Source organism: Solea solea, chromosome 1, assembly GCF_958295425.1.
Source record: "Solea solea chromosome 1, fSolSol10.1, whole genome shotgun sequence".
Classification (NCBI taxonomy): Eukaryota; Metazoa; Chordata; class Actinopteri; order Pleuronectiformes; family Soleidae; genus Solea; species Solea solea.
In genome coordinates this window covers 28,918,373-28,932,038 of record NC_081134.1, presented here as the reverse complement: position 1 = coordinate 28,932,038, position 13,666 = coordinate 28,918,373, and the positions used below count along the sequence as shown (strand labels likewise).

Sequence of the window (13,666 nt, the reverse complement as noted above, 5' to 3'; positions counted from 1 at the left end):
GAGTCCAGAAACCTGTTGTGAACGGAAAAAGTGTAGGAGGAGATGTTTTATCTTTATTAATCCAGGGTTAGTGCAGCTCTGTGTGTGTGTGTGTGTGTGTCGCTGCTGAAAAAGCGGCTGTTTACTTTCAAAAATGTCTTCCATTATGTAAAACCAAGTTCGCTCCTGCATGATTTAGGTCCCAAATGTATTCAAGTTGTTCATTCGCAGGTTTTTGGTGGGGTTTTTTGTACTCAACACATTAGTGAAAAGATAAATAGAGCTGTGTTGAAAAGCTCTCACCTGAATTCATTATGCACTCTGACAGTTTGTGTCATTAAACCTCTCTCTCTCTCTCTCTCTCTCTCTCTTCTGCATTAAAATAATCCCTGTAATGTATTTTTAAAAAACTTTTACCAGAACGAACGACAGCCGACAGAGGACGATGATTAAAATAAATTTACATGATAACAGATAATTAAAAAAAAAAACCAATATGTTCCAGTGACTCATGTCAGTGTCAAGTGGAAATAATCCCGAGGCAAAGGTCAGATTTCAGCGAAACAAAGGTCAATTTACACGTGGGTTAAACAGACCAAATTATACAGAATAAATCAATACAAAAATTAATAAGTCATAGTTTAGTTAAAAAAACAAAAGTTAAAAAAACAAAACATAAATTGAACCAGGTTTTTCCAATTAAAAAAAATTAAATAATTAATTTGTTGCGTATATGTACAGTATAGTATATGACACAAAAAGCAGTTATATATAAGTATATAAGATAAAAAAAGTAGTATAATCTAAAGTATGTAAATTATATAAGATAAAAGAAGTAGTATAATCTAAAATTTGTAAATTATATAAGATAAAAGAAAATGAAAAAAATAAAAACCCACCAGAAAAAAAATGATGAATTCTGTAAAAGTTTCCTTGAAGGTTCTGTGAGGGTGAGGATGAATCTCTGGTATTTTTAGAGTGGAAGTGAAAGTGAATGAAATGAATAAAAGATGGCACGTTGGTGTTGGCACTCAGGATGCACAGAGACACTCACACAGCAGTAGAGGTGGACGACTGAGGCGACCGTGTCAGCTCCTGTGGGGGGGGGGGGCAGTGACCTCGCAGTGACCTCTCGGTGACCTTGCAGTGACCTCGCGGACAGATGGACCTGCTCCGTGTTCCTGAGCTGTGCTGACATCCGTCATTGTGAGGAGTCAAAGAAAGACACAGAAAAACTGAGCGAGTGAACACCCACAACAACTTTACTGAGAACAAGTTCCCATTGTATTTACTCGGAGCTGTCGTCAAATTATTGCCTGAAGGACGTCCACGGTGGAAGGAACCAACCCTGATCAGATCAGCCTCTTTGGTTATGGATTGTCTGGGGGTATTGGTGCATTGGTTGTCACCTATCCATCCATCGTTAATCATTTATCTGATATTCGGGTCCTGGGGGTAGCAGCTCTCACACGGGTTCTTAGACTTCCCTTTCCCTCTGACTTCGGGATCCCCAAAGTTCTCCCAGTGAGGAGTACCTGTAATCTGTCCACCTAGTCCTTGGTCTAGGCCCTAGGTCTCCTCCCAGGTTGGACGTGCCAGGAACACCTCCCTCGTTCAGCCTCAGAAAGAAAGTTCAGCCCCTGGTTTCAGTGCAAACAGAGAACCTCTTTAGAAAGCATCTTCTACTAGAGTTGTCTGTCTCGAGACCGGTCTTGGTCTCGGTTTTGATACCCTCTGGTCTTAGTATTGTCTTGGTCTCGGGTTAGGCGGTCTTGACTACAAGTCTAGTGCCGTCACAGGAAGAGACATCAGTCTTGTCTTGACTTGGTCTTGTTCTTGACTTGGTCTGTCTTGGTCTTGGTCTTGTCTTGTCTTGGTTTCAGTACCCTCTGGTCCTGGTTTTGTCTTGGTCTAGGTTTAGGCGGTCTTGACTAAATGTCTACCTTCTACACCGGGATCAGTCAGACGACACAAATTTCGCGATCTACAGTTCGGCATTGTTCGGTTTTGTCGCGCTCATGACTCTTTCAGTGACGACATTCTCTGACCAATCAGTGGCCGGCAGTCTGATGACGTCACATTTTAGTATCCGCTCAGCTTGCTATGAACCTGGCTAGGGTAGTCGTGCTGGAACTGTGTCGTGGAAAAGTGGTATCATATTTTACAATTTTCCTGCCTCACCTGACATCGCAGGTCCTTGAACACTGCTCATGTGTCTGTGCTCCCTCTTGACACAGGAATGAAACATCTTCTGTGTAAAGGTTACTAAACAAAGGGAGTACACAATATAACAACAAGTACGTAAGACTTAATAACGTCCTGAGCGCGTGTAGCCGAGGCTTTGACACTAGTCACAGTCGAATGTTTGGTCCAGGGTCATTGGGAGAATACATACCTCACCTCTCCATGACACTCAGAAGGAAACTAAAGAGTGTTTGCTGAGTGATCATGAGTGTCAGCACCGTGTGCTTCTCACAGAACATCTGCTCTTCATTGTGCTGATGGTGAAGGGTCGAGGTAAACAAATCCACAGTTTCCTCCACTTAAGCGTGAAAATCCACCTTTACTTTCAAGTACTATTCATGGCATTAATTGATTAAAGGTATGGTAAGCAAAGGTCACAGTAGTTCCCTGACGCACTTGGGAAAAGAAGGGGGCGATCACCACTAGATATCACTATTTCTCACCCACTGGACCTTTAAGGAATTTGTTGTGAGACCATGGAACATATCCCAAAAAAAGTGGATGTATCCTTCTTATTGGACTAGTTGAAGTAAGGATATATTGAATAGCCCCTAGGGGGAGCTCAGATGGTCAGTTTCAAAGGGAAAATGAGCTCCTACTTCTGATTTATAGTCCAAATGGTCCAGTGTGGATGTACATTTTTGTAAATTTAGAAGACAATAAATAACGATGCACATTGGGACACATATGAGTGGACACCAGTGTGATTATCGTCCAATAGATGTCGTCCAGTTGCAAAACCTCAAAATGGTGGCGTTTAAATCCAGAATCGTGAGGCTCCGATTGTGATGGGTGACGAATCGACGCTATGCCACGCTAGCTCCTAACCCCTGATTACCAGCCTTAGCTAAGCTCAGCTAAGCTAACAGCTGCTTCCTTTTAACGTACCAAAAAGGACATAAACACGAAGTACGTAAAAAGTCTTAAATCTTCCAAAATATAACAACCTGAACCTTTAAAGTAATCGCAGCACTGCCGACACAAAGGAAACGTCTAAAAGACAGTTATTTAGCCCGAGATCTACACCATGCCTTGTCTACGCTCAGCTAAGCTAACAGCTGCTTCCTTTCAAACGTACCAAAAAGGACGTGAACACACTCTTTCCACCGATTTGTTGTTCTTCTTTTTCAGTTTTCACACCGGAAAAATGTGAACCGAGTTGTTCTTATTTGTTTTGCGCCGTAAAGCGTCTGTTTCAAAACATGAAACGCACACACTCTGCTGGAGAAATATGGCAGTGCAACATGGCAGCGGCTGTTGAGTAAGGCTCTCGTCTAAAGTACATAAGAAGTCTTATTCTAAAGCTATGAAAAAACAGCAAATTCTTTTATTTTAAAGCATTAATACACATCAAATAAACATATGCATGGGTCAACCCTTGACCTTTAACGTAATCACAGCACTGCTGACACATAGGTAACATCTCAAAGACACAGTTTTCTTGCGCAAGATGTGTTTAATATACTTAATTCACTCATATTCTCAAAGAACGCATGAAGGTTTAGTTTTTTTTTTGTGGCGTGGGCGTCCTCAGCCTCTCGAAAAGTACCTTCTACTTCGTTTTCAAAGGAAGATAACTTTCATTCGATGACATCTTAGAGGGCCACGTGTTGTTATGGTGACCATTTCGGCTTCCCACACACGCTCATACTCAAAGAAGTATACAGATACACACTCTGAATGGAAAAGCAGCTGGTTCAGTTATACAACATGCATTCATGGAAATCCCTCCATGAAGCCCCAGCTGAGGAAAGATCTGGTTTGATAACGTGATGTAAGCAACTTTGTTGATTACTTTCTACCCATTGCTGATGTCCACCACAAAAGTGTGTATGTCGGATCAGATAATGGATTTGGTAGGAACTTAAATTTAGGTGTCATTTTATTTATACAAAACATACAAATACACTTTTACATCATTACTATTGTTTATAACATCTGCAGCTTTATATACCAGGATCCTCTTTTTAAAGACTAATTTACAGCCATATCTATAAAACCTGATGTCATTTTGAATGGGTACATTAATCATTTTCAAAGAGATGTTTGGTAAATTAATTTAAACTTCATTTTATGCATGTTGTTTAAAACATATACACATATACATCTTTACTAAAAGGGTAGGAAAAAGCCTTGCAGCTGCGGTAAATCAATATGATGATCTAAATGATGATTTCACTCTTTCTACCACTTTAAAATAGATGTAATTTTGCTATAAACAACCAAAATTGTGTTTTATAATAGTCACACAAGTACGGTCCAGGTCCAGTTTTTGGTATTTATTTATCAAATAAGCAAACTGTCCAGCCATTAAGCTCTTTTTATGGAAATAAATACATCATGTAGAGACTACTTTTAATAATTACAGCTCATTTTGACTGGAAAATTAATACTTCTCTAAGAATTGTGTGGTTAAATATTTAAAATTTGTACACGTACATTTTTACTGAAAAAGGGTTTGGAACAGCTCTGCAAAATTAGTTTGGGGACCCCAAAAAAACCCTCCCGCAACCCATTTATGGGTCTCAACCCAGTCTTTGGGAGCCATTGTTCAAAAAAAACTTTCCAAGGTCAAAATCAAGCACTTTTTTTTTGAATGCAACTCTAGCCCCTCGTACTAAATGAATATTAATTAAACATAAAAAGAGACGGAATTTTGCTTTAAAGCGAGGTCCAGGCCCACTTTTTAGTATTTATTTATTTATTTATGTATTCTTCCATCTTATATGCAATGATGAATGTTGAGCATTTTCAAGGATTTCCAGCACCCATACACACCGTGAAAATTGTATTGCTTTGGTGCAGGCTATGGGACGATCACTGAACCATCAGGATTATAAAGGGGTTTAAAATTCTACTTTATATCGACCTTTAGCTAAATATAAGAAACATTGAATCCACTTGTGTGGCACGTTTCTCTCAGAGAACCCCGCAGTCGAATTGCACTTTGATTAAACCTAACAGAGAGAATCTGACTTGGAGGGAGATTCCACCATTAAACGAGAGTCAACACGGACTCATTTATCGCAGTGAGCTCGGTGCACAAATCCCAGCGGAGGCCAGAGTGATGATGGCAGACAGTCAGAGCTAATGTGGATCAGGATTGATGTTGTGCCACAGAGAGGAAATGTGAGAAACCCTACACAGAGAGAGAGAGAGAGAGCGAAGAATCCTTTACCTCCTGTAAATCAAAGTGTGGGAAAAAAAGAAAAAAATGCTTAGAATGAAGTGGTGATTATGGGACGAGTCGGTGGCGAGAATGTAAATGATCCACGAGAGGCAGCGAGACACCGCCGAGAGCCAATCGGCTTCTCTGGAGCTGATCGGGATTCATCTGTGCACCTGGAGTCAGGAGCTGAGATGAAGTGGTGCATCACTGTCTCACAGCAGGATTATGCTCATTTAAAAAAAAAAGAAGAAAAAAGTATGGAATTAAATGACGTTATAAGTCAAACAGTTAAAGAGATTGAAGGGACTGAGAAATAACAAGGACAGAACGACGAGAGGATTAATGGACGACAAAATGGAAGCAGATTTTTATCATTAATGTGATAAATGAATCAATGAATAAATATCATTATTCTGTCCTGTCCTGTGTCCGGTGGTAACTTTTAAATTAAACTAGAATTTAATCCTATGGTGTCATTCACATCAAGGTTATTTCAAACATTTACAAGTTTTCATTGTTAATGTTAAAATCACACACGTGGAGGTTGTGATATGGATACGATACAATACTATGATACGATACTATATGATATGATACAATACAATACGATACAATACTATGATACGATACTATATGATATGATACGTCACTATACGATACAATACTATGACACGATACGTTACGATACAATACTATGATACGATACTATTTGATACGATACAATACTATGATACGATACTATATGACACGATATGTTACGATACAATTCTATGATACGATACTATATGATACGATACAATACTATGATACGATACTATATGACACGACACAATGGTTATCATTTGATACAAACGACATAATAAAATATGTTGCGATAAGATACAATACAATATAATATGAAACAATGTGATACGATGCTGTATGATATACTATACAATATAGGATATACAATACGATATAAAATACAATATATGATATACGATACGATACAATGCGATATCATGTGATACACGATACACAATATGATGCAATATGATACGATATATGATATGATATACGATACGATGTGATACATAAGATAAGATGTGATACAATGCGATATGTTGTGATATGATACGGATTCGCTAAGATGCGATACGGTAAGAATTTATGTGATATGACGCAATACAATATGATATCATATACCATACAATATGATAAGATGCACAATAAGATACGGATATAATAAGAAGTGAGGCGATAAGATGTGATATGATGCAGAAAAGACACAATGCGATACTACATGATAAGATGAGATAAAACACAATATGATATATTTACTGATCTCACACTGGGAATTTTAATTGACACAGCAGAATCCAAACAAATTGGAGACCAATAAAGAAAAGAAAAAGAAAAATAGTAGTATTTTTTTAAAGTAGTGAAGGAATGGGTTGTTTTATTTCAGGTTTATGTGATTTTAAATCTAAGTCCAACCAGAGGTTTGTAATATAAAGTATAAAGGAGTGGTAAAAGACGAGCAAGAGCAGCAGCAATTTATTGTGAAATTTATAATGAGAAAAAATTGGGGAATGTGTAAAAAAAAGAAAAAAAGAAGAGAAACAACCAGTTTATAAAAAGATGAAAAATAACTCTGTAAATTAAGATTTTTCATAGATATTTTCTAGCTGGGTGAAGAAAAACAGCAGGAATAATGAGTCCCTCAGTGCCACCGTAACCTTAACCTTACAGTACAATCAACTTGATAATTCATTTCAACGTAAAACCATGTTCTTCACTTCACTAAAAATAATGCTTGCGTCAGGTGTAAGTGTGTGGGTGGTGTGAAAATGTGACTCACTCTGTATTGACTTAGAACATAATAAAGCGTGAATAGTTGTCTTTGTGCAGCATTAAAAACTCTCGCTGTGTGAATGTCAGCGCTGTCTCCACACCTATAGACGGAGATCGTGCTGTGAGGAAAACTTCTCCGTCTGTGTCAAAACATGTCAAGAATGTTTCTGTAAAGGCCGAACACAGTCACAGTGTCGCTGCGGGCGACACGGTGACATCTCAGCATGTCAATGAAACCCACAGCAGACACATGATGCTGGAGGTGGATGCTTTTGTGACCTGATGAATAGATGAGTTTCTCCTTTTGTGGAGCCGAGGTTGATGATACGAGACGAGGCGAGCGAGGCATAAAAACAGGCTGACGATGTGAGATAAGGAGAAGCTGCGGTGAAACGACGAGATCTTATCACTCGCTCTGCTTTTATTAATAATCCACACAAACACATTTTCCCTCATGTTAAGTTTATAATTTGTATAGAAGAGTAAGAACTGCCACTGGGGAGAAGAAACATCTGAGCCGTTTCTCACGAGGAGAAGAAAGTTTTTTCATTTTAACGAGTAAGTGAACAATCATGATAACAATCAATCAAAGAGTAAAGAGAAACCATCTCTTTATCTATCAATGTATGCGTCTATTTATGTATCTAAAAAAAACTATCTATCTATCTATTTACATAACAAGAATGTTTACTCATTATAACGAGATAATAAGTGACAACACTCAATCAATGAATAAAGAGAATCTCCCAAAAAACTATCAACCATGTATATAACAAGAAAAGCAACTCATAACAAGAAACATATAACAAAAGAGTCTCTATCAGTCCATCTATGTATCTAACGAGAAGCTATCTAGTTATAACAAGAGAACTATTTTGTAAGAATGTGAAAAACTGTCCATCTATCTTTGTATATAACGGGAAAACTGTCCATCTATCTCTGTATATAACAAGAAAACTGTCCATCTATCTCTGTATATAACGGGAAAACTGTCCATCTATCTCTGTATATAACAAAAAAACTATACATCTATCTCTGTATATCACGAGAAACTAAGATATTTGGTTATAAATTTCAAAGGGAAGAGTGACATTTTTCACCATTTTCTGACAGACAAATTAATCATGAATGAGAATAATTGTTAGCTGTAGCCATGGTTTAAATTATTCACTGACAACATTTTCCTTGCACAAAAGCTGTAATTTGTCACGTCAGGTGAGAAGCAGTGACATTCAGTCTTTGAAATAATCTCGTTCACAGCACATTTGTTTCTCTTAAGAGTGAATTATGTGAAGTCAACAACCTGACAAACAGTTTGAAGCTCAGAGAAACGCTGACAAACAGAGTCGTTGCTGAGATCTGATTTATTAAAGTCAACAAAGGACGTATTCGTCAAGCAAACATCTTCCATTTAGCACAAATGACTCCAAGCTTTTTGAAACAAACCCATTTATGCTTCGTGTGTCTCACGAGCTCAGAATGAAGCACTTTCTCAAGTTTAAAAAGGCAGAAGCAAGTGGATAAATAAGGCAATTTTGAAAATAGCATTTGCTCCAAATAGCGAGAATGTGGTCGCTCGTTACGTCACAGTGCAACACACAGTGTTTAAGGCGAGGGTCAAAAGCTTCACGACACAAACATGAAGATACATACGTGATGGAAAAATAGATTTCTGTGCATTCACATGTGCGTGATGCGAACGACTTGTGTGCAAATTCACAAGAGCTCTGGTTGGAAATCAACAGGAATCTGAGGTTTCACTAGGTTATTCAGAGGAAATGTTGTTTTAATTCAAATTATAGTCACTTTTTGGGGGGAGTAAAAATTTGGTAAAATAACTCTAAATTTAGTGTTCGCTCAGCGATAATTCAGACGCTTGAGTTTAAATAATTGAACTTTAGCGTGAGGCAATATCGCAAACTCTAGATCGACAGTTGCCGTGTATGCGTGCACCATGAGTCAACAAGAAAATTACGCCAAAAATTTTGGGGAAAAAACAGCAACAATTTAACTAAACATTGTTTTGTCTCAATATTCACATAGCTGTTTGTTAGCAGTGCTAGTGTTAGCCTCAGCTGAGCAGTAGCCAGTTCACAACACAAATAATGCAAGCAAATGATGAATTGGTTGTAGGCCAACTTCAGCATTAGCCTTAGTCGAAGATAAGAATTAGCAAAAACAATTTAGAATTAGTAGTAGTGATAGCCGGTTACGTTTACAACACAAGTAATGCTAGCAAATATTGACATAGCTGTTGGTTAGCTTTAGCATTAGCCCCAGCCAAGTAGGTGGTTGTGTTTACAAGATAAGTTGTAAGCAAGTCAATAGGCTGTTGGTTAGCTCTAGCATTAGCCCCAGCCATGTAGCCGGTTGCATTTACAACACAAGTAATGCTAATAAATATTGACATAGCCATTGGTTAGCTTTAGCATTAGCCCCAGCCAAAAGTAGCCAAATGTATTTACAACAAAAGTAATGCAAGTCAATAGGCTGTTGGTTAGGTCTAGCATTAGCCCCAGCCAAAAGTAGCCAAATGTGTTTACAACACAAGTAACACTACTAAATATTAACATGCCTGTCGGTTAGCACTAGCTTTAACCCCTAGCTGAGAAGTCTCCAGTTGTGTTTATGTGAGTAAATGTTCACTTGGCTGTTGGTTAGCTCAAGCATTAACCCCAGCCAGGTATTGGCCGGTTACATTTACAAGTAACACAAGTATACAGGTTTTTATCTATAAAATACAGTATAAGGAGTTCATCAAAATGGACTAGATTAGCCTGTTAGCGGACCTCGTTATAACGTTAACATTAACCCCTGAATATACAACTTTTTATGGAAACTGTGATGTACTTCGTTTAAGTAAGGGGTGGAGTGGCTCAGTGGTTAAGACCGGTACTCTGTGTGCGAAAGACATCATGGTAGCAATGGTCGCAAGTTCGACTCCACCCCTGGCTGATTGTACTCAATTCCGTTGTAAGTCGCTTTGGATAAAAGCGTCGGCTAAATGACATGCCAAAGGCTAAGTTAGCCAAAACACAGGAGCTATAACAAAAAGAACTCACATTATTCAGGTTTCCGGTTTTAAAATTGTACTGTAGATGTGTTGTTTTTGTACATTCAGGGTATTTTACAAACCCCACATTTTAACAACAAAATCTTGTGCGTAAACGTTCAAAAACAGCTGAGAAACAAATACAACATAGTATTTATTCTTTTTTTTCTACCCTTACACTATTTACAGATTAAAACCCAAAAAAACACTTAAAAATAAATATTTTTTTTCCATAAATTGATGTCTAATATGGCAAAAATAATAAATGTTCCCACTAACTCTGACCGCTTGACCTCATGATTGGCACAAACACGCTTAAGTGCTTTGTTGTTACTTTCATTGTAATGCTGAACAAAAAGAACATACACTGTATTTACACCAGAAATCTGTTAGAAACTCCTGTAAACCTGCTTATAAATCGAATTATCCATGTGCTAAGCACTTAATAAACTGTTGTTGTTTTTTACTCAAATACAGTTTTGAGTTGTTGCTTCTTTTCTTTTTTTTTTACCCATATTGATGTGAGAAATGTCCAGTGAGCAGCAGCAGTTCTCTGGTCAGAAATGTACAGAACAAACATTCATGTTGGGAGTTTCACGACACAACTCTGGGAGAGTCAAACCTCGTAGGGTCACGCCAACAGTGCAGGCTGGTGGTGACGGTCATGTGCCGTTAAACTGGGTCCATTAAAACCCAATTAGTCATCGTTCTGCTTCGCACAGGTCAAACTGAGAGTTGTTTTCTATATTCTTAAGCTCACGTCCAGCAGGATAAAGCTCCATGACCAGGAATAAAAGTCAACTGCAAAAAAAAATCCATTGAATGTTAAGTGATCTCCAGGAATAAAGTGCTTGGTCTGTAGATGTCAGGGACTAACGTACCAGTGTGTAAAAATACCCTCATGTTCTCCGTTCTGAGGTGAATTACATCCTCAAACAAGGAGGTAGTTTCAGATATAATGTTATATTTACTGTATAAAGTACATGCACTATGGCATTAAAGTTTTTAAGCTGCAGGGATAATTCAGGATTTTTTTTGAGGTACTGACAGATTTTTAGCCACTGAACAAAAGGCTCAATTCATCAAATCTACACCATCTTAAGTCTACGTTGTCTTAAAGATAATGTATTGTCCCGTTCGTCTCATGTTATTTTCTTGCCATTAGACAGCATTTTTCACCAAATTCCATCGAGAAAACCAGTGTGTTTAGCTCTCAGGGACACAGGCGCTGCCACTGAGGTGAATTCCAAACAAAGGATTTTAAACACCCAAGTCACAAAACAACACATTCAGACTTATCGATGGAGGCGGCAGTGGATCAACAACTCCTCTGTGTGCCGTGATGTAAATCCGATGATTTTCCTCTGTGGACTTTGGTGTGGCAATATCTAAAGTTCAGTTTCCTGTTGGAAAAGTCTGTCGAACAATGAGGTAAAGCAGTGACATAAGTCTTTTGTTAAGCGGTTGTCGAGAGTGAGTCGTCTGTACCTCATACAACAACAAAATAAAACCCCTGAACAATCACCTCAGAGTACTATAATACATACATTTCCTTAAGGTAATCATGATGGTTTTGATTTTTCTTTACATATATGCTGGTCATATTGACTTCAAATTGCACTTGAGAGCAAAGCAGCAGAAAGCATTTATCTGCAGATCAATCCTCTATATTACAAGGTGTTCTGTAAACGTACGTCCTCAATAAGCAAACCTGACTCATGATGCCAGGGGCAAACGTCGTACTCATCAATCATTTAAAGCCACTGTGAGAGCAGCAGCAGCAGCAGCAGCAGCAGATATTACAGCCCCAAACATCAAAGTCCCTGTTGGCCAACTTTCATTTAAAGCTCCGAGCATCGAGATTGAAGCCGCGCTGACGTCTCACACACACAGGAACCCGTGCGAGCAGCAGAAGATCTCTTTGAAGGTTTTCCTCATCTCTTGGCTTCGGAAAGCGTAGATGATGGGGTCGATGACCGAGTTGCACATGATGAGGATGAGGTACATGTTGAAGTGGGACATGAAGCAGGTGCAGTACGGGTTCCTGGGGCAGGTGATCATGAGGATGAGGTGGAGGAAAAACGGCGCCCAGCACACCACGAACACGCCCAGGAGGATGGTGAGCGTGATGGCGCCTTTCATGTTGGCGCGCTGCTGGATGGGCGCGTTGCCCGGCAGCACCGCGATCCGCTTCATGTGCAGCCGGGCCAGAAGGAACATGTGGACGTACAGTGACACCATGAGAACCAGCATGGTGAAGAACATGGTGATGAGGCAGATGAGCACAGTGGTGCTCTCTGAATAGATGATGAAGAGGATGCCCGACACGGTGCAGCACGTCCAGATGCTGCTGATGACCAGCACGGCTCGCCGCAACGTGACAATGTTGTGGTATCGCAACGCGTAGAAGATGGTGATGTAGCGGTCGACGGCGATGGCGAGCAGGCTGCAGATGGACGCCAACAGAGAGCTGCAGATCATCGAGTCGAAGACGTTGTCCATGCTTTTGATCAGCGCCACGGGAATGGTCAGGTTGCCGCCGTTGATGAGCGCAATGACGATGGTCTCTGAGGCGTTGGAGACGCTGACGAGCATGTCCGCGATAGCGAGGCTGCAGATGAAGAAGTACATCGGCGAGTGAAGGTTCTTGTTCTTGACAATGGCGGCGACGACCAGGATGTTCTCCAGCAGGCTGACGATGCCCAGCGTGAGGAAAACCTCCGTGGAGATCAGCAGCTGCTCGTAACATCCCGCAGATGAGTCCTTGTCCTCGGCCGACAGGTCTTTGTGAAGTGGCAAAGTGGCCACAGTTTGGGTCCTGTTTTGGAAGGCTTGGATAAGTCCAAGATGTCCCGTGGTGTTCATGGTGTCTCCTGGTTTCAGCTGTCAATTGTGCACGTGGTTCTTAGTGCGTGCGGCGTTCAGTCATCCTCGTTATCGACCTCGGCTTCCTCAAAGGAGAATGAAAAAGTCCCGTCAAACATCTGCTGCTGCAGCTGTGGCAAACTCGTCCTCTCCTCGCTCGCAATGACGAGGGAGTGGGAACCTGGAGGAGAGAGCTGCTGTGGATTTTCCCTCTCTTTCTCTGTCTCACCCTTGTTATACCACACTCACACACACTCACACACTCCACTGTTGTTCCCTCCTATCAGCTGGCTGATAAGACAGGAGGGGGAGGAGCACGGCTTGAAGCAGAAGACCGAATAGATTTTAAAATAGTTTTCAGAAACGAGCTGCAATTAATTACATTTAATTTTCTACTAATGATTCAGCACCACTGTGTCATTAATGATTTTAAATACTATATTTACATGTAATTACACTGTGCACTTTATCTCCACACCAAGCCGACAGACTCACAGCTCTGATGTTTTGCCTCTGTGTGTAAT

General features: G+C 39.8%; 1 protein-coding gene across 1 annotated transcript; it reads right to left on the bottom strand.

Moving 5' to 3' along the window:
- Positions 1 to 8,581: 8,581 nt before the first annotated feature.
- Positions 8,582 to 13,367, bottom strand: mc4r (melanocortin 4 receptor). The gene has a single exon (XM_058612374.1). It carries the CDS (start codon positions 13,140 to 13,142, stop codon positions 12,159 to 12,161), a length of 984 nt encoding a protein of 327 aa, XP_058468357.1. The 5' UTR covers positions 13,143 to 13,367; the 3' UTR covers positions 8,582 to 12,158.
- Between the last annotated feature and the right edge of the window lie 299 nt (positions 13,368 to 13,666).